The sequence below is a fragment of the Labeo rohita genome, chromosome 3 (genome assembly GCF_022985175.1).
Source record: "Labeo rohita strain BAU-BD-2019 chromosome 3, IGBB_LRoh.1.0, whole genome shotgun sequence".
In the NCBI taxonomy this organism is placed as follows: Eukaryota; Metazoa; Chordata; class Actinopteri; order Cypriniformes; family Cyprinidae; genus Labeo; species Labeo rohita.
In genome coordinates this window covers 20,216,668-20,243,289 of record NC_066871.1, presented here as the reverse complement: position 1 = coordinate 20,243,289, position 26,622 = coordinate 20,216,668, and the positions used below count along the sequence as shown (strand labels likewise).

The following is a 26,622-nucleotide window of genomic DNA, read 5'->3' as shown; positions in this document are numbered from 1 at the left end:
TGCAGTCCAAAATATAGATATTTATTTCAATTCATGTATTAAAGTACATATATAAATTATATCTACTATATATATACAGATTGCTTTCTCTAGTATGTACATCAAGTACAATGTGCTTTACAATCAACTTACATTCACATACAGTACCAAATATACATTAAATAAATTATACATTAATATACATATACATTCAACATTAGTTACTCTGTATTTCATATCACTTGTTTTGGACTACATTTAAGCATTGTTTTCAGAGCGCGCCCTGTTTCAATTCCTTATTTCATTTTCTGTTCTGCTTTCAGACAACAGCCTCAAAGACTTTTGCTTAGGTACCACAAATATTTCCCTGTGAAGTTGATGAAACTAAGATACGTCTGACAAACATGACCACAAACACTTTGGTCAAGAACAGGGTGATGGATGAGGTATGAACAGGAAAGAGACTAACAAACTAATCATGTCGCACTCAGTACCCACAAGACATTAATACAGATTTCTACTTGCTTTGTGAAAGTGAATGCAATGCAATCAGCCATTAAGACTAAAGCTACAGCATGAATAAGTGACCCTGGGCCGAGGTAGCGTGTCTCCATGGTGACAGCCTGTAGAGGCACGTCTCTGAGGGAGAAGATCATGTGCACGCACGTTGGGGTCCCTGTAGACAAATAAGATGAAGTGAAGCAAAGGGCATGCCATCAGTGCCTTATCCTTAGGTGGGCCAATTAAGGTAATGAACTGAGGTGAACTAAAGCACCAATTATGATTTCACTCATCATTGGAATGCTTAGGCAATCAATTAAGCAATACTGCAAAAAAAAAAATCAAAATATTTGGATTTGTAAAGCGCTACGCAATGATCATGCCATCAATTTTACATTGCTTAATCAAAATGTCACAGCAGATATTTCTACAGTGGTCACACTGCAGTTCTTCCCTTCAAAACAGGATGTTCATCTGTTTAGGCTGGCATTACTAATACTGTGTGGGTGTGGAAAAACTTTGGTGTTTATGCTCTTTTGACTGCTTAGAACCGTGACATCATAGTCACCCTGAGTCAACACAAGTCTAGCAGTTCTAGCAGTATGAATTGTATCTATAAAAAGGTTAATGTTCATTTGAACAGCATGTTTTAACATATCAGATTTTATAGAAATAAATTTGCATGAGCAAAAAAAAACACAAAATGATATTCAAGCAACCTTGCTTTTCAAAGTACGTCCTACAATGCTGATTTGAACAGTACAAATGATTTAATAAAAGCACTGCTGTACCTAAAGAATGCTGCCATTTACATTTTGACTGATACGTTTGAGGAAAAATATCTCCTCAACTTAAGTTAAAATTAATTTAGAAAAAAAAGATATCTGACATCAGTTTCCAAAAACATAAACAACTAACATGTAGCGACCAACATCTGTTTGTGTTCAGCAATACCAGATATAGTTGACCTTTACTCTGCATCAATATATTTGCAGCGGACGCCTCTGCCAAGGCTGGTCCTCTGCGGTCGCCCGAGGCGAATTAGGCGAGGGAGGTGGTTCCAGGAGTAGGCCAGTCGGGCGGAGACCATATCGAGGGTGACGTCACTGAATTCTGCCCACAGGTTGGAGGGTACCGTCTCCTTTACGAGTTTGGGCAGAACGACAGAGTCTGGCAGAAACCCATTTACGCCTCCCAGGAGTAAATGGCAAAGAGCCCGAGACTGCAGGCTCTCCCTTAGACTGCGAAGAAGATCATCCAGCCGGTCCACAAGGTTGCACTCGTCCCAGGATTCAGGGGGTGTACTGAGCAGCAGACGAAGCCATGCAGTCTTCAAAGCATAGGACGAAAGCACTCCTCCCCACTCAGCTCCGGACTGCTGGTCCAGAGTCTCCCCACTGAGGTTGCGTACCTCTTTCAGGAGCTGAAGGCACTTCAGATGACACGAGTTTGGGGGTAGCCTGCCTTTTAGCCAGGCTAGCAGTCTCTGCTCCTGTTTGGGGAAGTACACCGTCCAAAGGTCTTCTCCTCGCTGACCCTGCCGGGATGATACCAGGAAGGCGCCATCGCCGAGAGGAAAGGCTGGGATCAGCCGAATGCCCATGGAGATGTGGCAGCAGACGTAATCGGAGCGAGGGGTCAGGCGGAGGAGCACCTGCTGCTCCTCACTGAGAGACAGGCTGAGGGAGCAACGCTGCTCAAACGGATAACGGACGGCGGCGAGGCACCGCTGGGTGGCTGTGTAAAACCAGCGCTGGATTGAATCTGGGCTCATCCTGTAGGCACTTTGAGTACTGCTCAAGTGCATGAACGTGTCCATGAAGGCCTTGTGACGGCGTGTCCATTCTCCCTTGCGAGGTGTGTTCAGCGTGCAAAACGGTGGCCCTCCAGGTTTGTCAGTGCAAACACCAGCCTCAAGTTTTAGCCCACGAGGTGCTCTCAGAGGCACAAGAATGTCGAAGCAGTCAGGTGAGCCCACCTTGTGCTCTTCATAGGAACTGCCGATCTGGATGAAGTCCCCTCGGAAGGCCAGAGAAGACTCTGGCGGGACATCGGTGCGGCCCACTCTGACAAGTTCACTCACTAGTTTGGCAACATGGGCTTTGCTGTGGCCCAGCACATGTGGAGAAAGACGCACATGCCTCTCGTAATGATCGTCCAGTAGCTCTCTCTTAGAGACTCCTGATTTTCCATGTACCTCCGGGACTTTGTGGAAACCCTTCCTGGCAGAGCCAGGTTGAGTTGAGCAGTACTTTATAAAGAAGTAACATAGGATAAAAGCTAGGATGTACTTGAAGAGCGTGACAGCTCCAGGTCCCTGGTCAGCGCAGTCATTCCCTTGCTCCTCGGATCCTCTAAAGAGATACTGGTGCAAAAGCAACAGAGCAGTGAGGATGCAAGTGACCAGCGGCCAGAACAACCTAAGGTTGAGAGTGTAAACGCTCATCCTCCTCCTCCCCGCTCTCTTCCAGTCCACTCCAGCGGTGTGGGAAAAGTTGGGGCTAGCCCATGCTGAACCACTCGCCCAGATGCTGAAAATAAGACCAGGCTGATGTTCTTTCTGTCCTCTTGAGCAAAAACTGTTGTGAAAGGGGAAGTTCACCCTGTGAAGTTTCTTTGCGGATGCGGCGTGTGCCGAGGGCAAGATGATTCCTCTCATTCAGGATGTTTGAAAATCCCCCCTTTTGTCGCAAGCGAGCACTTTGTGAAACGGGAGAGCGGGCTCTCAGTGTGTGAGCTCAGAGGAAATGCCAAACTCTTGAGAGAGGAATTTCTGTTTGAAAAAAGAGGCGTTCAAAACTCAGAGCCTGTCCACACTCCTCCTCCCTTTTCTCTTAAAGAAACAGACCTCGAAATGGGAAGTACTAACTGACAGAATGTGCCCCTAACCTAGAGATGTACACAACACGACTACCTCTAAAACCATGCGTGGATTGGAAAACCAACCACATGCTAAAAATTTCAAATGTGAATAGTAAAAAGTGCAGTACTTAAAAGACAGTTCATCCAAAAACTCACCTTCCTATGGTCCCAAAACTTCCTTTTTTTCTGCGTGACACAAAGGGAAATTGTTTTTCAATACATCACACAGTTTCTTTAGTAAAATGCTAGGAATAAATTATACAAAATGATGTCAGTAGGGGTGTGGCCCCTATAAACTACACAGAAGGTCATTGAGAAAGTTTACAGAAACACTGTACACACACACACACACACACACACAAAGTATTTCACACAGCTCTCTTGAAGGGAGTGTCACACAGTAACAAATCTCTATCTTTGTTGATCCGTCACTGACCCCTAACCTCAGCGTGAGCCCTCCCCCGGTCACCCCTGACCCTTGTGACATTAAACAAGAAACCACTGTCATTTCTCTTACTCTGTCCACAAAGTGCTTTTATGCTGCTGTAATGATATAACCCTTTTAATATTATCTTGTTTTATAGACGTATGGTTTAGAATGGCTTATTCAAAGCTTAGTCAAATGCAACCGAGTACCTTAATCACACTATCCCAAATGCATAAAGTCATGTGCACAGAATTTGAATTTAAGCAAATTGACATTCAGTATGTTCTTCACTGAGGTGGCCACAAACAGAAAACCATGCCTTTTCTAACAAGTGCATGTGTCTATCATGGTCCTTTGATTTTTTTTTAAACAAACACTGGACAGAGATGCACAACATAGCAGCACCTGGCTAAGTCACACAAACCTGTATGACCCGTCGGAGAATAAACACAGAGACAGCTTGCTAAACACGGCTGGTGGAACAGTTTAGATAACAGTATAACTGGTCTGTTGGGACTAAGCAGATGACTGGGGAAGGAAGTGATGTTCATGATAGGGAACTTAAAAAAGGCAACAGACAGGAGGCAATTGCATCTATTTTCTGCAAGTACCTTCTTATCAAACTCCTTGTGCTATTTTAATCGGTGTGGCCCCCTCTAAAAATATCAAGCTGACTGAAGAGTATCAGCAAAAACAACAGATAAATGCACTGATGATTTGCATTCACCATTTAGTTGAGTGCAGCTCTCTGGCGCCTGTCTTGCGGTTAGCATCTGTGTCCTGAGGGAAACAAACTCTGAGAAACAGTCTCACAATTACATGATTCATTACACTAAGTTTTGACCAGGAGACATGCACTGTCAAAACTTGTTTGTTGCGAGCTATGCTAAGTGCTAATAAGAGGGAAACGGCTGAGTTTTTTAAGAACTTTACTACTTTTAATGTTTTCAATACTGGTAAATAGTTGACAAAAGACATTTTGTGTGTATCTCACCCATTTAAGTCTATTTAGAAGAGCTTTAGCTCTTGGAAAACAGTGTGCTATTAAGGCTTAAAGACATGTGATCTGTTCACAATGAGCAACTCATGCAGTGTTTCCAGATGGGTCAGCTTCCTCTGACACATCACGAGAACAAAAGCTTGTGTGGCAGCTTCTGCATCACATTAAGCAATGCAAATATACAGAGGGATATGTTTAGAAATAAAAACCTTCAAAAGTAGGAGAGAATAGAGGAGAGTGTGGCTAGTGGGCAGCTGAAAACCTCACTAACTTTGAGTCTGTTAAGGGTTACGTGTGGTCACAGTTGATGGTACACTGAAAGCTGAGGAAGACTTGTAGTTACACTGGGATTGCATCAGCCTCCTTCTCTCTGAATGTGAGTATACAGTAGCTCTGCCCCCTAACAGGACCTGCCAAACTAAACAGGCCTCTCAAGAACTTTTATCCAGTACAGTCAACATGAAAGACTCTAGACAAAAAGGCCTGGAGTGTAATTTGTGCACTTCTCATAGCCTTATCAAACCATATTCACAGAAACTGGAAAAACCTTGAAAGCTAGGGTCTCAAACTCTCCGTGGACGGCCCAGGATGACTTCATGCCCTCGTAGCTTAAGTCATGGGAACCACAGGGAGATGGAGACAGCTGTTTCCAGCGTCTCTGCTACAGATTATGTTACATGTTTTCATAGCCACCCGTGTGATAGCTTCCCTTAATACTCTATGCAAATGGCTCTCATAGCATAAGCATATTCTCAGATAACAACTGTGCATGTTTATAGCAGATTATATATATGTGGTCTCTTTTTTGTGACAAAAAAAATTTCAACAGTTGAGTCCCGATCAGGGCGAGTGTTGGTAGCTGCACATTACCTTTTACTTAACAGGCACACACTGCCCTCTTGTGTTCAAGGTGGCCTTTGCAAACATACATTCTGTAACGACACATGACTTTAATGGCAATACAATTGAGACTGATAGAAATTTACAGTATGAGAAAAACTCTGGCCATGTATAAAATTGCAATAAATACATTTTAAATATACTGCTGTGAGGAACACGTCATTATAGATGAAGTATGTATTTTATACAAAACTAGCGTCACTACATTGAAACTGCAAAAATTATATATTTTAAAACAGGTCCTACTGGTCAGACAAAGAGATAGTCTTAGCCCAAACTTATGCCATTTGTTAAGTCTATACTACTGTGTTGGCTCAAACAAACAGAGCAATGTTTTGACAAAACCACAGTGCTTACACATTTCGGAGAAATTAACCTAAAATGGCTTACTTATAGTTGTATTTGGACATTAAGCTGGTGCAGTACAAAACATTTTAACACTTTAAAGACAAAGTAGCATTCATATTTACAAGACATCAGAATAACTCTTTTAAACACTATATAAAATACTAAATAAAATATTTAGAGACGTTCAGACACATAGATTGCAGCTTTGCAGCCTGCCTGTATGATTAGTTTCATCAGCTGATATCCAGGCACCTGCAATAAAGATGCGTCATGTGTCAATAAAACATAAAATGAGAGAGAAAAATCGCTGTGGCTCTTGAAAAACAACTGTTATTGAGGATTTATATTTTAATATTGTTGTTCATGCAAGACATCTTAATTCAGACTTACTGATTCAGCATCATGCTCCAGTCCAGTGTCATGGTGCTCCAGTTCATCATCCCGAAATTCTTTTATCAGCTGACAAACAAACAAACAAACAAACACATCACTTTAGTGATGTTAATCATCATCATCATCCATATATTTTTTGGTGGGGTCTTGAGTCTGTCATGCTTCAATTCGACATTTTTAATGTAATATTATTTCATACTTTTTACTAAGGCTGTCTAACGATTATTTTGGTACTCGAGTGATGATTAATCGAGTAATCAGATATTTTTCTGTGGTAATAAAAATATACCTAAGTGAAAAATAGATTTTAAATCCCCCCCAGGCCCACTTGAATCTAATCATGAAGGAATTGTGACAGGCCTACTTTTTTTACATAATCAGCATGAGTGAAATGTTGAACTGACAATATTTTGTGATATTAAAAAGCAATTCAAGTTTAAATCCTCTCATGCATATTTTAAGGAAGAGTATCATCACAATTCTACAGTTTGTTTGTGTGTGAAGTTTGAAGCCCACCATTTAAGGCTTGTACACACCTGTAGCAGTTCTGTGTACTTGTCAGGATCTTTCTCCATTAGAGTTCTGATCTGACTGTTGTAGTGCTCTGAGATACTCTCCTCGACAGCCACAGTGCATGCCATCGCCCCTTCCTTTCCCAAAAGAGCAGAGCCAGCACCTGTCCAAAAAAACCAAAAAAATGTCACGCACCAGACTTAACTTTCAGATATGCTATATTTTATTCTAAATGCAAAAAAAGACTCTTCTGGTTACAAATAACCCAAGTACACACAGAGTTTCCATAGCCACTGACAAATGATTTTCCATGACTTTTCCAGTTGTTCATTATTATTAAAAGAGGATGTAAAAAAAAAAAAAAAAAAAAACAATGCCTAGAGACTCGACCAAAAAGACTCAACCTCCAATTTCAAGTTGAGGATTTTTTAAAATTTGTGACCCTGGACCACAATAAGGGTCAATTTTTGGAAATTGAGATTTATACATCATCTGAAAGCTGAAAAATAAGCTTTCCATTGATGTATGGTTTGTTAGGATAGGATAATATTTGGCCGAGATGCAACTATTTGAATATCTGGAATCTGAGGGTGCAAAAAAAAAAAATTGCCTTTAAAGTTGTCCAAATTAAGTTTTTAGCAATGCATATTACTAATCAAAAATTAGTTTTAAAATTAAGTTTTGATATATTTATGGTAGAAATTTACAAAATATCTTCATGGAACATGATCTTTACTTATCCTAATGATTTTTGGCATAAAAGAAAAATCGTTAATTCTGACGCATACAATGTATTGTTGGCTATTGCTACAAATATTCCTGTGCGGCTTATTACTGGTTTTGTGGTCCAGGGTCACATTTATTAAAGGAATAAGAAAAGAAATAGAAATCCATTACGATAACTATAGGACTACATCACTTGCTCACCAGTGAATGCTATGGAGTGAATAGGTACCGTAAGAATGAGAATCCAAAAAGCTGATAAAAGCATCACAATAACCCACAAGTAATCCACACGACTCCCAGTGCGTTGCTGTGTAATTTTAAGAAATTAAATCATCATTTAGACGTCTTGTATATGTTCATAATTCTTATGGCACCAATTCCCTGCAAAGGATCCATTGGTGAACAAGTGATTCAAATCTTTTCAGATGAAGAAACAAACTCATCTATATCTTGGATGGCCTTACGGTGATTACATTTTCAGCAATGTTTAATTTTTTGGGTGAACTACTAGTTCAATTGAACTTTTCCGTGCTTTAAGATTACTATTTTTCTATCACAATATTTATTTTTCCACGACTAGGGGAACCCTATACAGGTCATATGTGTTTTTCTGTAGCAGCATATTGTATAAAATGAGTTTTTTAGATCGGAAACACTGTAAAGGTCACACTCACCAAGAGCAAATCCTACGATGTTCCACAAAGGAAGCAGGAGGGTTGGACGCACTCTGTTCTCAGCCAGTATCTCATTAAACTTACTCAGGTGCTGCTTCTCTTGATCCCACATTTCCTTTAACAGTAATTGATATATCAGCACATTCAACATCACACTGAGTGCCTAACTGCATATTACATTGGACCTTAGTGAATGCTATTCTTTCTAACCAAACTAATGTGACAACTTAATCCTCCCACATGTGATATAGGGAAATGGCAATCTCTGTGTAATAATTGTCAGCTTTGGTTTATGGATTAATACCTGAATAAGTGGACTTATTTGTGTACGGCCAAGAACAGCCATCTGACCAGCATAGATTCGGTTGGCACCATATTCTCCCGCATGGTCCACTCTCATCATCCTGTGAAGCATTGCTTTTTCTTCTTCATCATTGGTGGGAGGCAATACAACATATCCCCTTACACATGTCGCAACAGCTGAAAAGCACGCAAACATGTGTTGGGAGTGTTTACAAACACTCACGACGTTTGTAAACATACAGGAGCTCTGAGCACTTAAATATATTACACACACAGCAGACAACATTACAGAAATAAATATCTACCATGATAAACATCATGCATACATAAATATAGCATTGTAAACATGCACGTTCTTTATTGATTATGTGCTCTAAAGTAGAAATTCTGAAAACTAAGGAATTTGTGGGTGTAATTTCTCTAATAAGAAATGTAATGAGTAGTCATACTGTAATATGTAGTCATAAGGGCAGTTATGAAACTGTTTCGGTAATACTCACGTTTGTGATGTAAACAAAGTTGACCCGCTGTCGGTAATACTGGATGTTTAGCATCACGAAGCATAAGCTGAAGTCTGACAAACCTGTGCATGCTTGCAGTTGCTTTTGATAACGGGAAAATCGATAAATATAATGAAAAGAAACTAGGTGGGCGGTGTCGCACGCATAACGTTTACAAAACACTAATCGGCGCTTGAATATTACGTCAATGACTGGCGTTATGAAAAACGTTACCTTCGCGCTCAGGTAAGACATTTATTTCACATATGTTTCACCGAACGTAAAATAAAACTGAGCTGACGTCGCTCGGAAATTACTCAATACATTCAGTTCAACAAATAAACAAATGTATTAATTCAGGGATTCAATATGATGAATACTATACTTAGTTCTACAATTATTTCGTTCCATGTGGTGATGTAGCTGACTCCTGTGAGGACATGTGCACAAACTTTTTTTTGGTAAATGCATTTGGTAAATCCAACAAGTAATGCTTTTTCTTTCCTATTTTTTTTATTTATTTATTTATTTTTTTTTTATTATTATTATTTTTTTTTTGTTATAGCCACTAATTCTTTAATAATACTATTATTTAGTATATGTATTCAGCTATTTAATTTCAGCTTTTAATTAAACTTGTTTATGATGTTTACTGTAATGTTTTCAACAGTTTTACAACATTATGTCTTTCTCATCTATGCTCTCACTTAAAAGGCGACTGCGTTTAAAGGTGACATTCTGCAAGTATAACCTGTGCTAGATGAAAGTTCATGTGAAGTTCAAGCACTGATAAATGCTGATAAAAATTCAAAAGGTAAAACATGTTATGATGTAATGGAACAGATCATTTCTTTTACTGCATTATACAGCACATGTATATCTGGAACATTGTAGATGGTACTCTGCTGGATTTGTTGATATTCTTGTTGTTAGTGCAGGAGATGCTGTCATTCTGGACACAAGCGAGTGGGTGTCTGCTGGTGGGGGTTGACACAGCACCTACAGCGCGTCTGAATGCTGCCATCGCTGAGATCAGACAACGGTATGAAGGCCTGCTGCCCAAGAACCACTGAAAAACTGAAGCACAGTTCAAATATGGGGTAAATAATTTTAGAAGCAAACACAAGTACACAGTGACTCGCTTCTGTCTTTTTTTACTCTTTCCTTTTTTTTCAGAGACAGATGGTTGAATGTTAGACTGAGAGCTTTCTTGTCCTTATTATTTAAATGAAATCTAGACATAAGATGCCTGTTTTTAGCTTATGCATGACTCCTAATAGCTCATAGCGTCCTAATATAACTATAAACCTATATATATTGAGTATATATTGCATGTGGGTCTGAGTCACTTTACTTCATCCCTCCACACTGTGGCAGTCTCACACAGCAAATAGCAGCAGTAAACCACTTTGAATTGTGATTTACCAACATAAATCTGTCAGACTCAAAATGAAATATATTTCCTTGTGCGTTTCCTTTCTAGTAGAAAATGTTGGAGAAAAGAATTCACAATGCATGTAAAGATAATTACTCGTGATCACAGCTGTCATGTACACTCTTAAAAACAGAGGTTCCAAAAGGGTGTTTTTGCACTGATGCCATAGAAGAACAATTTTTTGGTTCCCCAAGGAACCTTTCAGTGAAGAGTTTCTAAAAGAACCATTTTGAGGAATATAAAAAAAAAAAAAAGAACCTTTTTCGACTATAAAGAACCTTTTCAGCATTTGAAATTTTCCATGGATGCTCAAGGTTCTTCATAGAACCACTGATGCCAATAAAGAACCTTCATTTGTAAGAGTGTACGTGTATGGACATTACTACTGTCACAGTATTTTAAAAGAATGTGTTTATCATTTTTTTAGGATAATTTCTCAAGAGATGCAATAATTGATTAAAAGTGTATCTTGAATGCAGTGTGAAGGTCTGTTCATAGGACGATGACTATGACTATAAAGTTTTAATAATCATTCTCATTATGTGAGATCAGGAAGTCCAAACCACAGCTGTAATTATAAAAGCACAGAGGAAAGATATCGATGGAATCACTTTCAGAACGATCTTTTTCAACTGATGAACAACAAAAACACTGACAGGAAATCAGAAGTTATCCGCCTTTAAAGAGCTTGAGAATTTAAAGATTAAGGTGACTTCTTGAACTTCTTACTGTGAATTAGAATTAGGGTACTCAAAGTTGGAGTCTGAATCAAGTCTGGACTTGAGTTCAGTAAGCTCTTTGTTAGGAGTTTCATTGACAGGCGATCTGACTAATCATAACAGTGAATCTACCATATTGTCAGACAAAGAAACCATACAGGAGAGTAGATTAATGTAGATGGACTTGAACTTGAAAAATGATGTGTACTGACATCTTTCTGTGGTTGAAACAAGTTTCTGTTGTTTATTCATGTTTCAAGCTTCTGTTGTTTATTCAAATTTATTATGTGCTGTAACTAGTGAAGAGAAAGATATGATCGGTTCACATGGCACTCGAACTGAGGCATTACAGTGATCTGTCACAACACATTAAAGAGCCGCAAAACGGTATTTATTGTTTGAATTTCTTGCAAAATGATAAAATTTGAAAGCTGAGGCTTTGTTTCGTACCAAAAGTAACCTGCTGTGTCCTCTGTCACACAATTGTCTGTGTCCTCCATGATATATTTTTCACTGTGTGAGAACATGATGTGTGGTGTGAGAGTGCCATGGCTTGTTGGACTCAGCAACAGTGACTAAGGGAGGTGAAGTGTCAATTATTAATGCACATTTGTTGCGTTCCATTTACCTCGAAAGTTGGATGTCAGAGCTGGTAATGACGCCATACCCAAGTGGACCACATTTCAGTAGAGAAGTCAGAAAACCAAGGTGGATGCGTCCATTTTTAGCAATAACCGGGTCGATTAAAAACACATAAAAATCAGTATTTTGCACAGATAACACCATGGTATTATGTCTACAAATAGAGGTTTGATTGTACCGTGTACACCACTGAGTTTATTGAGACACAGATAAACATAGTGCTAATAAACAATATATTACTACTGTTTTTGTTCTGTTGATGCACTGAGCAACCATTTTGGAGTTGGAGTTGTTGTGATTCCTCCGAGATTCTGAGTCGGAAATCCGACTTTGGAGGGCGTTCCAGGTAAAAAATCCATCTGGGAACTTGGAATTTCCAACTTCCGAGTACAAATGGAATGCACCATTAGACTTGTCACGTTCTCTAGTAAATTTGTACTCAAACTTGACATGGACTAAAATGTCTACAGTCAAGTCCATGTAATATATAACACGAAAGATAAAAAAGTAATATGTAACAAGATAAATTTAAGATATTAAAGGTGTCATCGGATGCCCATTTTGTTAGGGGTCTTAATGAGAAGTCTATAACATATTTTGGTTAAAATTTCTCAGTGGGAGTGTAAAAAAACACCCTTTTTACCATGTCAAAATCAGCCCTTTACAGAGCGAGCTGTTATTGCGTTTGCCTTTAAATGCTAATGAGCTCTGGGGTGATGAGCAGTACTGTTTACTTTAGCTGTGTTTAGCCATGAAACTTGCTACATAGCAAATTATTAAGAAAGGCGATTTGCAAAGATGTATAAAAAACCCTTATACTCACTTCTGCTGTAGGTGAAGCTGGATCACTAATGATTAGCACGAACATAGACGCATTTATGTAAATCACTGGGCACATTTCCTTCAAAATCGAAAGCAACATTAATCCACTGTGTCTTCAGCGACTCAGATGTCAGGAGTAAATTACGATGTTGCTATGTTCATTATTACAACCAACAACAGTACACCTAAACAAGGTGACAAGATGCTGAGAACGGCTTGATTTGAAAAAGGTGATATTACTTATAAAGATTAAAAAATACCACTGGGTCGATTTTTATCATGATAGGGTGGTTGTGTACACACACTGCCAACACACATTTATGTTCAAACAACATGTAAAAGTGAGTTTTGCATCCGCTGACCCCTTTAATAAACATCTCCCACTCAAACTCGATTGATAAAGGACTTGGATTCAACTCTGACTCAACACAATGACAACCCAACACTACTGTGATCTTGAATTCACATCACTGCACCTTCTGCAGTTGAACTTCGCCACTCTTCACACTTTATAACTGATCTTGTGCACTGATCTGAAAAGTGAAAACCCTCAAATTAGCTCTAACTCGTGCAGATCCCACATTATAGGACGGCCTTTGCCCAATTCCCTCCTTAGATGTCTCTGAGGTTTCCTTTATATGTGTCGTTTCACAAATTACCACTTCTCCTTGTGAAAGCTCCAGCGACTAAACAGCTTGTCCTCCAAATAAAAATCAAAAATAGAAATGGGAAAAAACCTTTTTTAGCATTTTGGTTCACAGACAGAGCAGACAGAAAAATAATCACAAACAAAATTTCACACTTTTAAGAGCCCTCCAAAAATAATATAATGGAATATTTCCAATTTATGTGTTGCTTGGTTTTGTCCATATTTTTCTGAACATTTATTTTTGAATGGGCATCAATGGGAAAAAATAAAGATGCATTTTTGCCATCTATTTACTGGCATAATAGCATCTACTAGCAGAGACTTGTTTTAGATAACCAGCCAAACCTTGACTCCTTGGCTCAAACACACACCTATTTTTGCACAAAACAGTAGCGTTTAGACTTTTAGGACATGTACAAAATGTACAAAATGAATGTCTTACTTTGTTCCAGCTCCGTTTAATTAAGACTGTACACCTTTAAGTAGAGGTGCAAACTTTATTTGGTATGTGTGCAATATTAATTACCATTTCCCAGTGGCATTCACGGACATGCATACACATGCTCAAAAGGACAAAAACACAACAGCGTAAGCAAAATGGGAAACATTTCCCTCTCAGTGCAAAATAAATACACTAGGGAAAGAAAATAATACTGCTTCAAGCTGAAGTGTGGGGGAAATCCACACACCTGACTCAAGATAACCACTGTAGCATCAGAAAAGCACTTGCCATCTGTTTACCGCAGTTTTCCACCATCCTATTACATTGTGAAACAATGCTCCAGAGATATGTTTAAGAGCTGACGTTTAGCCTGTATTATGTATGGGCTTTCCATGCAAATGCCACAGCACATAGAGAACGAAACCTTTGATCAATGCTCTTATTTGACGATAGTGGGGCTGTAGTATTAAGAATGGATCGAGAATCAATTCACTTCACTGAATTAAGATTTCAGAACAGACTTGTTTTTATGTTTGATGCTGGTAATAGTGCTGCAGCCTACTGAGGCATGCTCTCTACAAATGCTGCTCTTTGACCTTGATGACTGGTTTGCTAGTGCGTTAAATGAGATATTGTTTCCCTCCAGATTTGGACAGGTAGTAATAGTTGCTTGTAAAACCTTTAGTTTTCCAATTACAGCTCTATTTCGTACTGATAAATTAGCATTGATGTTTCTGATTGTGAATTGTGAGTATTGAGCAAGCTGGAGAGACATCATTCAGCGCCTGCTGAAGGAGTTCTTCAGGACTAGAGGAGTTTAAAGATGTAAAATGTGCTCTGCCAGTTCTTTGATGCTGTAATTCATTCTTTATATCCTCGTCTCTGTCTTTCGGTTCCCATGGTTCAGCTGCCCTCTTCAGGCATTAGGAAATTCCAAATACATGTTACACAATATTTACACAGAACCATTTCCAGCTTACGGCGAACAGCCTCGACTCTCATTTGAGATTTTGAATACACCAATACATACGGCACCAAGCCTTCAGGCTCAGTAAAAAGGCAAAGGTATTACTACGAAATTGCAGATAAATATTTATTTGAAAATACCTCAGCAGTGGCAGTCAGTACAGACAGTGTGTATTGTTCACAGGGATCTCTGCCCTGATGAGGGAGTAAAAAAATAAAAATCAAGAAGATGGTTCAGCTGAATAACAACACAATGGCTGCCTGATATGAGAGCGGATTTAGCCTGCAGGAAGCATAAGCAGACTGTAAACACACATCTGAGGCGTTCTTCTGACAGAAAAAGCAAACAGTTTAAAGTGTGGGATATTACAGAGGTATTAGATCCAGTTTGAACACTCTTAGATCATTTTACAGAGTTCAAATTACTTTAGAGCTGGCAAGAAAGCTAAAAAAGAAATAGTGTTACACTGGTAAATGTATAGGCAGAAAAAAAAATCATACATGTAAAAACAATGTTATTTTGATTCAGTAAAATGGCTGACTGGCTTATATGTTTAGCTAATCTGCTGACCCACAGGAGTCAGCAGCTTGTCCCACACCTCCAGTTTTATGATAGCCCTGCCTAAAGGACACATTGTGGCCCTTAAGTCAAGAAATTTTCCCTCAAAGTTAATGCCTGACCCGTTAGCCTCCTCCCTAACAAAGCCCTGCTGGTTCTTTTGATAGTACATTTCTTTATAAAGGGCCTGGTCACACTCCTTTCCTTTCGGGTAGATGCCTACTGCAAACCAATTCTTATAGAGATTGTAGTCCCAGGGGACGGAAAACATGATGGCCATGGTCTCAATGTAGTCATTTCTGCTCCGCTCGAACAGGTCGTAGGTCATAACCCCCACGCTGCCGGTGGCATGAGCGGTGGTCTTGCTGAAAGTGCATACTTCGGTCTTGAGGGGGCGCACTGTGGGCTGAGGTGGGTTGGAGGCTTCGCCGTTCTCAAGATAGACCCTGTGGGATTGATTGGCATGAATCATACACAAACACACACATGTTTATTGTAATCATTTACTTACTATAATGCGCTTTATATACATATTGCTAGGGCTGCAATGATTCCTCGATTCTATTCAAATATTCAATTTTAAAAAATCTTTGATTGCATTTTGCCCGTGTCGAAAATTGGCAAAATACCAGAAGTGGCGCATTCCACATATTAAACCCATTTAAAAACCTTTAAAAAAAGCATAATGCTATTAAGAATTCACAAATGCTGTGATTTGCTATGAATTATTTAAATAGATTTACGCATTTAAATCTTGTCAGAGTGGCTCCATTCACAGTAAACGCCGCTACAGAAACTGTTTTCATTTACATTTACATGTGGAGCATCTCACACTGCATCCCTGGATGTTGTTGTGAGTTTGGATTTATTATAACATTCATCTGGGAACACAAAATATGCTATTTCATCAGATTTGTAATGTAAATCAATTAAAAACCTGTGCGAACATAGAGGAAAAGATCATTCTTTCTAAACATGCTAACTGTTTATGATGATTTCAAAATAAAGATTAAGTGGACATTTGAATTAAATGTTATTGAGTCAATATTAAACACGGATTAGATCGCGTAAAAAAAAGTAAAAACAGTCATCAGGCCATTGGCGCCCTCTGCAGGCATTTGTTATAATGCGTGATGTACATTTGTTCTAGTGTTTATAATACATTATGTATTTTAAAGGTTTTGTTCAAAAAAACCATATAATTACTTACTTTTGATACTTTATTTGAACTAATTATTATTGCCTCATTGCTATTATATATGTATTCTAAGTCATTTCAAAGGATATTGTTCACTTAGATGTATTGTTACTACAAAAAAGTATTATAATGATCCGGTTACTTGATTAATCGTCAAAATAAACGACAGATTACTCGATTACCAAAATAATTTTTAGTGACAGCCCTACATATTACTAGAAAAAGTATTATAATTATCTGATTACTCGATTAATCGTCAAAATAATCAATGGATTACGCAATTACAAAAGTAATAGTTAGTGACAGCCATACATGTTACTAGAAAAAGTATTATAATTATGTGATTACTCGATTAGTCGTGAAAATAATCGACAGATTACTCGATTACCAAAATAATTGGTAATGACAGCCATACATATTACTACAAAAAATATTATAGTTATCTGATTACTCAGTTAATCGTCAAAATAATCGACAGATTACGCAGTTACAAAAATAATAGTTAGTGACAGCCCTACATATTACTAGAAAAAGTATTATAATTATCTGATTACTCGATTAATTGTCAAAATAATCGACAGATTACTTAATTACCAAAATAATTGTTAATGACAGCTGTACATATTACTACAAAAAGTATTATAATTATCCGATTACTTGATTAAATGTCAAAATATCTGACAGATTACGTGATTACCAAAATAATCGTTAGTGACAGCCCTACATATTACACATACAGAAGTTTAGAGACAAAGTTTTAGTTTTGAATGCTTGGTTTAACATTAGATTCGCTTCTGGTTGTAGTCTCACTTTGGGTTGAGGAGGCAGTAGTTGTTTGTCAGGTTGGTGATCTCTATGGTGGCGTGTCTCTTGCTGCTCACGTTGGCAGCGGCAGCCTCAGCAGACTCAGTCATGATGGTGCACGATAGATCTGATTGACGGCTGAAACGGAGAGAAGTGGAGAGGAGAGGCATGGTGTGAGAAAAGAAGTCTGTACCTCGCGGTAAAAAGAAGTGGAAATGCAGTTTTGTTTACACTGCAGGGCTGCAGTGCAAATAAAATAACTTTTCTCTTGTTTTTCTGTGATGTAAAGTTAGTTAATTGTCCTCTAGTTGAACTGCTGTGGTAAATTAGTGTTTTGAATTTAGTATTTTATTTGTGAAAAAGATTCTCATGAGTGTATGTGCATACACTTCAATATAAAGCATGGAAGCATTAGATTAAAGTTCACATATCTCTTCTCAAGTTCACTTCTGCCCCTCTCTTATTACTATTGTCAATGTAAACTATTGTCAATGGGTAAACGGTAATTACATGCCGACACCCCACTTAAAAATACATTGTGCCTGAAGCAATCTTTAAATTTAAAATGCCTTGCTTTAAGAGGAAGCGCAAAAAGTGTGAAATAGAGTTGCTCGAGTGTTCATAACTGAATAAACGGTCTTGCCATGTTATCATTTTAATATGGAAATAAAAATGAAACATTAGAATACATTAGAATTTAGGTCGGATTATTGGTGAGAATGAAGGCTTACCTCTGTACTACTCCAGAGTGTGTGTTGCTCAGTAACAGTGTGTCCTGAAAGAGTCACTGCGTTTTTACTTTGTCCCTTTCCCAGGCTTCATGATCAGCAACAAGAACAGTACATACCCACCTGCAAAAAAAAAGCATGCCTTCTCAAATTTTAGTGTACACCCTTTTTACACACAGACATGGAAACACACACTCGCACACTTATCACCTCAAGAGGCAACTCTGACATGGGTGGGATAATGCTTGGTGAGTTCCACACCCAAAACTGGTAGTTAGATTTGTTACACCATAACAGTAGATTTGCCTGTACAGATCTGTCTCGGAAATTACTCAGTTTTAAAGGTTATCCCAGCTCAGATTCAAACAAGTAGGTATGTGTAATATAGGAATACATTTTAGGTGAGGTTTCAAGATAATTAATAATAATTAGTCTTTATTGTGTTTAGTGTAATAGTGTTATAGTGTTTTGAAACTGTAATGTGTTTTAAATAATGAGCCTAGAAATGTTTTCACTTAATTTCTTGCTTGAATCATAGTGGGGAAAAAGTTGTTCATAGAGAAAAAAAAAACAGTTTGCGTACACACACACAGAAAAACAGCAGTTTGCGTGCACATACACACACAGACACACATTCTTGCATTTGTGGTTTACGGGGACTCTCCATAGGCGTAATGGTTTTTATACTGTACAAACCGTATTTTCTATCGCCCTACACCTACCCTACACCTAAACCTAGCCCTCACAGGAGACTGTGCACACTTTTTGAATTTCATAAAACACTGTTTAGTATGTTTTTTTTAAGCCTTTTGTTTTACGGGGACACAGGAAGTGTCCTCATAAACCATGTTTACGTTGTAGTACCCATGTCATTATACACATTTGTGTCCTCATAAACCATATATACCAGAACACACATACAGGTGCATCTCAATAAATTAGAATGTTGTGGAAAAGTTCATTTATTTCAGCAATTCAACTCAAATTGTGAAACTTGTGAATTAAATAAATTCACTGCACACAGACTGAAGTAGTTTAAGTCTTTGGTTCTTTTAATAGTGATGATTTTGGCTCACATTTAACAAAAACCCACCAATTCACTATCTCAGCAAATTAGAATACTTCATAAGACCAATAAAAAAAAACATTTTAAGTGAATTGTTGGCCTTCTGGAAAGTATGTTCATTTACTGTATGTGTACTCAATACTTGGTAGGGGCTCCTTTTGCTTTAATTACTGCCTCAATTCAGTGTGGCATGGAGGTGATCAGTCTGTGGCACTGCTGAGGTGGTATGGAAGCCCAGATTTCTTTGACAGTGGCTTCAGCTCATCTGCATTTTTTTGGTCTCTTGTTTCTCATTTTCCTCTTGACAATACCCCATAGATTCTCTATGGGGTTTAGGTCTAGTGAGTTTGCTGGCCAGTCAAGCACACCAACACCACGGTCATTTAACCAACTTTTGGTGCTTTTGGCAGTGTGGGCAGGTGCCAAATCCTGCTGGAAAATTAAATCAGCATCTTTAAAAAGCTGGTCAGCAGAAGAAAGCATGAAGTGCTCTAAAATTTCTTGGTAAACGGGTGCAGTGACTTTGGTTTTCAAAAAACACAGTGGACCAACACCAGCAGATGACAGCACTGGATACAGCACTCTGTGAACAGCCAGCTTCTTTGGCAGTGAATGTTTGTGGCTTACCCTCCTTGTGAAGGGTGTCAATGGTTGTCTTCTGGACAACTGTCAGATCAGCAGTCTTCCCCATGATTGTGTAGCCTAGTTACCCAAACTGAGAGACCAATTTAAAGTCTCACGAAAACCCTTGCAGGTGTTTTGAGTTGATTAGCTGATTGGCATGTCACCATATTCTAATTTGTTGAGATAGTGAATTAGTGGGTTTTTGTTAAATGTGAGCCAAAATTATCACAATTAAAAGAACCAAATACTTAAACTACTTCAGTCTGTGTGCACTGAATTTATTTAATACACGAGTTTCACAAGTTGAATTACTGAAATAAATGAACTTTTCCACGACATTCTAATTTATTGAGACGCACATGTATACGCTATCAGTCAAAAGTTTTTGAACGGTAAGATTTTTAACATTTTTTTCTTTTTAAAGAAGTCTCTTCTCTTACCAAGCCTGCATTTATTTGATCCAAAATACAGCAAAAACAGTACAATTTTGAAATATTTTTACTATTTAAAATAACTGCTTTCTATTTGAATATATTTTAAAATATAATCTATTCCTGTGATTAAAGTAGAACATGATGCTACAGCAATGACAACGTCATGGGTTTTGAATCCCAGGGAGTGCATAAATTAATGTATACTTTATGAATTATATTTATAAATCGATGTATACTAATTATGTATCATTTATGAATGCAACAAGTCTCTTTAAATAGAAGTATCGGCCAAAATATCACCTCACTGTATATTATATATAGTGCAGACACAGAAGCAAACATAAGTATTTAAAACAGGTTTTTTTTTTTTTATTTAGACACATTGAGAATTTACAGTCCAAAAACTGGGCAGCATAAATGCAAGTATTCATAACATTTATAACTTTTGATATAGCAGAATGGCATGTGCATTTAATAAGCATATGTTGTTTAAGATCATAAAAAGTATATGTAACAATTTTAAAACAATTTAATCATATGTGTACTGTTACTGTCAGACCAAATTTATGTTCAGATTTAGCCCATCTTGTCATAGACCTCTAGCTTAATAATAGCCTTGCCCACTGTAGACATAGTGGCCCTTAAGTCTATTTTCTTTCCTTTGTGGATGATTCCAGATCCCCCTGCATCTGCACGGGTGAACTGGCTGAGGTCTTTCCCCTCATACATGTGCTTGTACAGGGCCTTGTCACATCCACGGCTGCTCTCAAACAACCCAATGCCTATCACATTCTTGTACAAGTGGTAGTCGAAGGGGACAGAGAACAGAACGGCCATGCGCTCAGTGCACATACGGTTCTGCATGTGGAAGAGGTCATAGGTCAAGATGCCCACAGCCCCGGTGGCGGTGTTGTCATCCTTAGTGAATGAGCAAACCTCGGTCTTGGTGGTGCGGATGGTAGGTTGGGGTGGATGGTGACTGAACCCACTGTACATGTACACCCTGAGAAAAGTTTATAGTTGACATTGGTCAATAATATTTTATAGATATGTTACCATAACAGAGAGTAAATGAAAGGTGAGAGGAGAATCATGTGATCAGTAAGTCGTAGTAACATGTTTTTTTATTTCTTTAACTCTTTAATTCACTTTAACTCATCAGAGTAATTTAACCAAGATCAACTTATACATTTTAAGTTCAAGAAGATTTTTTACAGTGTACAACTGAACAAAATTGAATTCTTTAAGTCAATACTCTTCATTTTTAACTTAAGGGTTTTCTGATTTATCACTGACTAAACAGATTTTGCCAGTAACTTAATTTAAATAATTGTACATGTAAAATATTTGCACACCCTAAGGCATGATTTTCTCCTTACTTTGGATTTATAAGGCAGTAAACGCTGCTAACATTGGTGATTTCCACTGTACAGTTCCTGTTAGTGTTGATAGTTGCTGACACGGATTCTGCGTTCTGCATGTTGGTGCTGCTTCTGTTGGAGACATGAAAGAGAAAAAATATTTTTAGAAAAGACTGAAAAAGATTGTTTTGAAAAGAAAATTGCATTCAACAAAATACTAAAATGACAGTTCATGTAAAAAGTTTAAGGAGATACTTAGAAAAATGTCCAAGCTGCCTTTTCCCCCATTCACTTAAAGTGAACTTGGTTGTTCTGCTTCATAATTATTCTTTAAAAGCAAGTGAACTGTATAGCAAACCGTACCGCATTCAAATAAATCATAAAACAAATTTGATTGACATGCTGCTCAGCATTTACATGCAAATCAAGGCAAAGCCTAATCTGTCTTCTTGTCAGAAACTAGCCGGTAAATGTGGCAGCAGGTAGACAGATGAGTGTTTTCTACAGTTTTAGCACAGGCGCTAAAAGATCTCTAATAACAGGTCTGACAGCACGGCAGAATATGGAAAGCCACTTGCGGTCTCCATATGGCTCGGGAAACTAAACTGTTAGCAGAGACGAACAGTGAAGCGGCGAGCTGAGAATCATGACATGCACCAGCAGACGCAAGCAACAAGACTTTTCATTATCGTTACAGCGCAGATGAATTAAGGGTTAATGCTCATTTCTGTATTTTAGGATAAAAGCTTTTTTACTTTTCGTTTTTACAGTGCACACATGAACACAAACTGGTTAATAAGTACCTGCTAGTATGAGAGGCTGCTGCTGCTGAGAGAATTGAGGGTTTGCTGATCCTCTGTTTCAGCGTAGATGAAGAAAGTGGTGGGTGAATGACAGAAACACTCGTAGACGCACAAACACCTGCTTGACAAACACAGGCGTGTCCCTTGCATTTCCCTCCAATGCTGACAGGAAAAAAAAGACAGATACATTTGTGGGGGAGTTTGATGGGAGTTGACGCAGTTAGATTGACTAACTGCTTTCATGAATCTTCATCCACAAAGCTGCATTTAGAGACTTCATGGGCACACGGCCAATAAAAATTCCCAGAAAACTCAAACTTGTCAAGAGGCACTTTTAACGAAAATGAAAAATTACTAATTCTGCAGAAATTCCTATTTAAGTAGGTAGATTATTGACTAATGCTAAAGAAAACAAGATTACTTAAAATGAGTGATGAAAAATACTAAATCCACCAACACCCAAAACCTTTGTGAAAAGTGATAAGGAATGATAGAAACAGATTGCAATGGGAGATTATTGCACACTTGTGTAATATTTGCACCACGCTTCATATTACCAAAAGCATGTTAGAGCATTTCTTTCCTAAGAGTGACAGTGTGTGATTGAACATGTCATGGTTCAATGAAGCAAGAGAGCGAAAGCACACAGCCACTCCCTTAGCACTGACAAAACTAAGAGTGTTGCATGTACAGGCATTTCGCCTTCATTCCAGCTAATTTTTAAACACTCACACCTAGAGACTTGGTAGGAATGTGCAGAAATACATTCAGGATGCACTTACATCTGACTGGAAGTTCAAGACCCTCATTCGTCTTCCAACAGGGGGCAGCAAATGTACACCTATTCATCCCATTAATTCTCTTTTAATTATGAAATCCTTAATTAAAGAAACATTTGACATGATGTTAATTAATTATGCATATATTTTAACATAAATGCTAAGTGGGCTATGCTGTGTTTTCTTTTAAATCGAAACGTGAATATTCTCTCAATAATTTACTTACCCTCAATCCAAACCTATATGATTTTAATTCTCCTGTGGAACAAACACACATAGATTACAATATGGGACACCACTTACTTTGACTGACTTTTTTCCATAATGTAAGATGAGTAAATGTTTATGCTGTCCATAATGGAAGTAAAAGTTTCCAACATTTTTTTTTTTTAAATGTGTGTTCTAAAGAAGAAAGAAAGTCATACAGGTTTGGAACAACATGAGGGTTAGTAAATAATGACAGAATTGTCATTTTTGGGTGAACTATTTCTTTTAAAGGGTCATGAACTGCCTTTTTTAAAAAATATTTTGTACTCTGAGGTCCACTTTTAGCGTTATCTTGATTTTTACACCAAAAGGCATCATAATTTAAAAGAAATAGACTATTTTCTGAACTGTTTTGACCCCCCTCAGAATAGGCGTGGCGGATTGTAGACTCGAAAGTAAACGCTCACTGCTATGATTGGCTAACAGTGTACATTCATTCCTCATAGATGGACGCTGCTGTGATTTAGGTTTAAAAGGCATAAATAACTCAATACACATCAAGAGATCTGTAAGAAGAGACAAAGCAATAGTGACCATGTAATGAAAACAGTTACTCACACTTTTGTTTGTGACATCATTGTCGGATCTGATATAGGTGGCACAGCATCGTTTTTTAGTTTCAATCTTTTTGAAAATTCTGCGTCGAAATATGTCGCTCCACTTGCTGATGTAACCTCGGTTTCCTGATATAAGGGAACAAGTGTTGTGTCACTGACGCTATGGGTAATTGTAAATGAATCAGCTGTAAAATGAAATGAACAAAGGACCGAGTTTTTACTGACACAATCTGGATCTTAATTAAAAATACAGTTCATCCGCTCTTTCCTAATGTTGGGATCAGAAGGAAGATGAGAGTCTTGTTCTCTTCAGAGCCATCTTTATCGATTGGTTTCTGCGTAGATCTGTGTTTGCGCCTCTCGTTATTTAGACTACATGAGTAAATTGGTGGGTGGAGCTAAACAGGCAGCAATGTAGAAGCAGGCGTTGATCTTCTTCTGTGGAGGCAGTGTTTAGCCACACTATTATGTCATAAAGTGCCACATTTTTCAACCTGTCGTTTTGACAAACTGCCTTCATTATAAGCTGTTTTCAGACCAACGAGAGAGTTTTGAGTTCTGAAACGTACAGGATGTTTTATAGTACAATGACCTCTTATATGTCTTGTATTTTTACATCAAAAAACATAATTTAGAAGTAATAGGTAATACATTTTCTGTCCTGTTTTTAACCCCCTTCAGCAGAACGCTCTGTATGAATAGGCTTGGGGGATTGTAGACTCAGAAGTAAACGCCCATTGCTATGATTGGCTAACAGCATACATTCATTCCTTGTAGATGGACGCTGCTGTGATTTAGGTTTAAAACACATAAATAACTCAATACACATCAAACGATCGGTAAGAAGAGACAAAGCAATACTGACCACGTAATGAAAAGAGTTACTCACACTTTTATAGACGGCACAGCATTGTTTTTTTTTTTTTTAAGTTTCAGTCTTTTTGAAAATCCTGCGTCGAAATGTGTCACTCCAGTTGCTGATGTAACCTCGGTTTCCTGAGATAAGGGAACAAGTGTTGCGTTGCTGATGCTACGGGTAATTGTAAATTAATCTGCGGTAAAATAAAGTGAATAAAGGACAGAGTTCTTACTGATGCGGTCTGGAACTTTATTACAAATAAAGTTCATCCACTCTTTCCTAACATTGGGATCTGAAGGAGCGGATTTCAAAGACTCTTTTATTCCACGAACTGGCACCGCAGAGCATCTTGTTGCATTCAGAACCATCTTTATCATTTGGTTTCTGCGGAGACCTGCACGTTCATCTCTCTGGTAAACACTATGCGCAAATCAGTGGGCGGGGCTAAACAGGCAGTGATGTTGATGTTTTTTGGGGGAGGCGGTGCCTATCCACACTATTACATCATAGAATACAACATTCCGAAAGCTGTCGTTTTGGCAGACTGCCTTCAATATAAGCTGTTTTTAGACTAATGACAAAGTTTTGAGTTCTGAAACTGACAAGATGTTTTTATAGTACAATGACCTCCTATATGTCAAAATATCAATAAAATTTTGATTTCTCAGTTCATGACTCCTTTAATGTAGACCTTGAGCATATTTAAATATGTTAATATGACTTCTTATGAATCAATGTGTTTATAAATGCTCTTGCATAGTAGTCACTATAAGCCATTGATTTATTTTTCCTGTCTTTACAGTTGCTAGAAAAGCTCAAAGCGACTTTTTGGAAGCAGTGCAACTAATAAAACGCTTGATTCACATTCTCTCCGCCAGCCGAGGTAATTCAGCATCGGCTGAATCCATTCAAAGGAAATCAAAAGCTAACCTTATGATTAGATGTATTTCAGTGTAAAGTCCACATCCCATTACCTGAGCCAATGGAGGCTCTCTAAATGCATAGAGCTGCCGTGCGTCTGAAGGGCTAAAGATTAATCCCTGGAGCCTATGGAGCTATTCACAGGTAGGGCCTTTCAGATGATGGACTAATAGGTATCGTTCTTGGGTTTGTGTGTAAGCGTGTGTGTGTGTGGTGGGGGGTTATGCAAACAGAAGTGATTACACACAGCCAGGCTGAGGTGTGTGTGTGTGTAGAGGGTTGGAGTTGTCGGTTGATTGATTGTTAAGGGGGGCGAGAGGTTCCGCACGCTCACTTTGTGATGAATAGGCTGTCAGATGCCCTCCAACTACCCAAACAAGGCCGTGGTAAAACAGGCATTTAAGTGATTACACCAAACGTGTAAATATTAAACGTCCATTACGGCGGGATTATATATGCTGCCACTCCGCGGATGAGAGGCGAATGAGGGAGAAAAAGACAGTGATGTGGGGATGAGAGAAAAATGTAATAGAAAAAAGGACAGGTGCTCAAGCTATGTATTTCACACCTGACTAATGTTTTTCTGTTTATTCTCCACAAGGACCAAATCTCAGGCATTAATCACATTTTGAGAGCACTTGAGGTGTGTGTGTGTGGGCGTTTTGTGCGTGTCGTGTGTCTCTGATGCTTTAATTTGACCGGGCATGTTACCGCATCCCCAAATTCAAATTAGCCGAGATAAAGAGCACTTCCAGAGAGTCTGGGGCTGGAAATGTGTGAATATTTATCTTTTATTTAATGATGATTTGTGCGGTGTGCCCTTTAATTCCTCTGCAGCCCGGTAATCGATAAGGTGGCGTG

At 38.3% G+C, this 26,622-nt stretch overlaps 4 protein-coding genes across 5 annotated transcripts; all 4 read right to left on the bottom strand.

Annotated features, from left to right (window-relative positions):
* On the bottom strand, positions 1-3,593 carry LOC127156619 (inositol 1,4,5-trisphosphate receptor-interacting protein-like 2). Of its 2 annotated transcripts, none has more exons than XM_051099575.1 (2): positions 3,499-3,593; positions 1-3,253 (listed from the first exon to the last, which is right to left on the bottom strand). In XM_051099575.1, exon 2 carries the CDS (start codon positions 3,137-3,139, stop codon positions 1,451-1,453), a length of 1,689 nt encoding a protein of 562 aa, XP_050955532.1. In that variant the 5' UTR covers positions 3,140-3,253; positions 3,499-3,593; the 3' UTR covers positions 1-1,450. The 2 variants fall into 2 exon arrangements, with proteins under 2 accessions (XP_050955532.1, XP_050955538.1); XM_051099581.1 differs by lacking the exon at positions 3,499-3,593 and having other exon boundaries at positions 1-655; positions 1,435-3,287.
* Positions 3,594-4,687: 1,094 nt separating this feature from the next.
* LOC127156825 (5-demethoxyubiquinone hydroxylase, mitochondrial-like) lies at positions 4,688-9,325 on the bottom strand. The gene is made up of 6 exons (XM_051099912.1): positions 9,127-9,325; positions 8,628-8,803; positions 8,324-8,438; positions 6,947-7,086; positions 6,408-6,476; positions 4,688-6,269 (listed from the first exon to the last, which is right to left on the bottom strand). Exons 1-6 carry the CDS (start codon positions 9,215-9,217, stop codon positions 6,192-6,194), a joined length of 669 nt encoding a protein of 222 aa, XP_050955869.1. The 5' UTR covers positions 9,218-9,325; the 3' UTR covers positions 4,688-6,191.
* A 5,584-nt stretch (positions 9,326-14,909) lies between these two features.
* apnl (actinoporin-like protein) lies at positions 14,910-18,267 on the bottom strand. The gene is made up of 3 exons (XM_051100040.1): positions 18,094-18,267; positions 17,369-17,500; positions 14,910-15,806 (listed from the first exon to the last, which is right to left on the bottom strand). The coding sequence occupies exons 2-3, from the start codon at positions 17,470-17,472 to the stop codon at positions 15,356-15,358; spliced, it is 555 nt and encodes a 184-aa protein (XP_050955997.1). The 5' UTR covers positions 17,473-17,500; positions 18,094-18,267; the 3' UTR covers positions 14,910-15,355.
* A 2,310-nt stretch (positions 18,268-20,577) lies between these two features.
* Positions 20,578-22,567, bottom strand: LOC127156935 (DELTA-actitoxin-Afr1c). Its single transcript, XM_051100104.1, has 3 exons — positions 22,379-22,567; positions 21,594-21,707; positions 20,578-21,217 (listed from the first exon to the last, which is right to left on the bottom strand). Exons 2-3 carry the CDS (start codon positions 21,692-21,694, stop codon positions 20,791-20,793), a joined length of 528 nt encoding a protein of 175 aa, XP_050956061.1. The 5' UTR covers positions 21,695-21,707; positions 22,379-22,567; the 3' UTR covers positions 20,578-20,790.
* Between the last annotated feature and the right edge of the window lie 4,055 nt (positions 22,568-26,622).

Excerpts from the sequence above, each read along its gene's own strand:
- LOC127156619 (XM_051099575.1), bottom strand. The coding sequence starts at position 3,139 with ATGAGAGGAATCATCTTGCCCTCGGCACACGCCGCATCCGCAAAGAAA.
- LOC127156825 (XM_051099912.1), bottom strand. The coding sequence starts at position 9,217 with ATGCACAGGTTTGTCAGACTTCAGCTTATGCTTCGTGATGCTAAACAT. Across the intron at positions 8,804-9,126 it reads ACTTTGTTTACATCACAAAC|CTGTTGCGACATGTGTAAGG; the intron begins GTGAGTATTACC and ends CGTGCTTTTCAG. Across the intron at positions 6,270-6,407 it reads TGGAGCATGATGCTGAATCA|GTGCCTGGATATCAGCTGAT; the intron begins GTAAGTCTGAAT and ends TCTTTATTGCAG.
- apnl (XM_051100040.1), bottom strand. The coding sequence starts at position 17,472 with ATGACTGAGTCTGCTGAGGCTGCCGCTGCCAACGTGAGCAGCAAGAGA. Across the intron at positions 15,807-17,368 it reads TACTGCCTCCTCAACCCAAA|GGTCTATCTTGAGAACGGCG; the intron begins GTGAGACTACAA and ends TCAATCCCACAG.
- LOC127156935 (XM_051100104.1), bottom strand. The coding sequence starts at position 21,694 with ATGCAGAACGCAGAATCCGTGTCAGCAACTATCAACACTAACAGGAAC. Across the intron at positions 21,218-21,593 it reads TACTGCCTTATAAATCCAAA|GGTGTACATGTACAGTGGGT; the intron begins GTAAGGAGAAAA and ends AACTTTTCTCAG.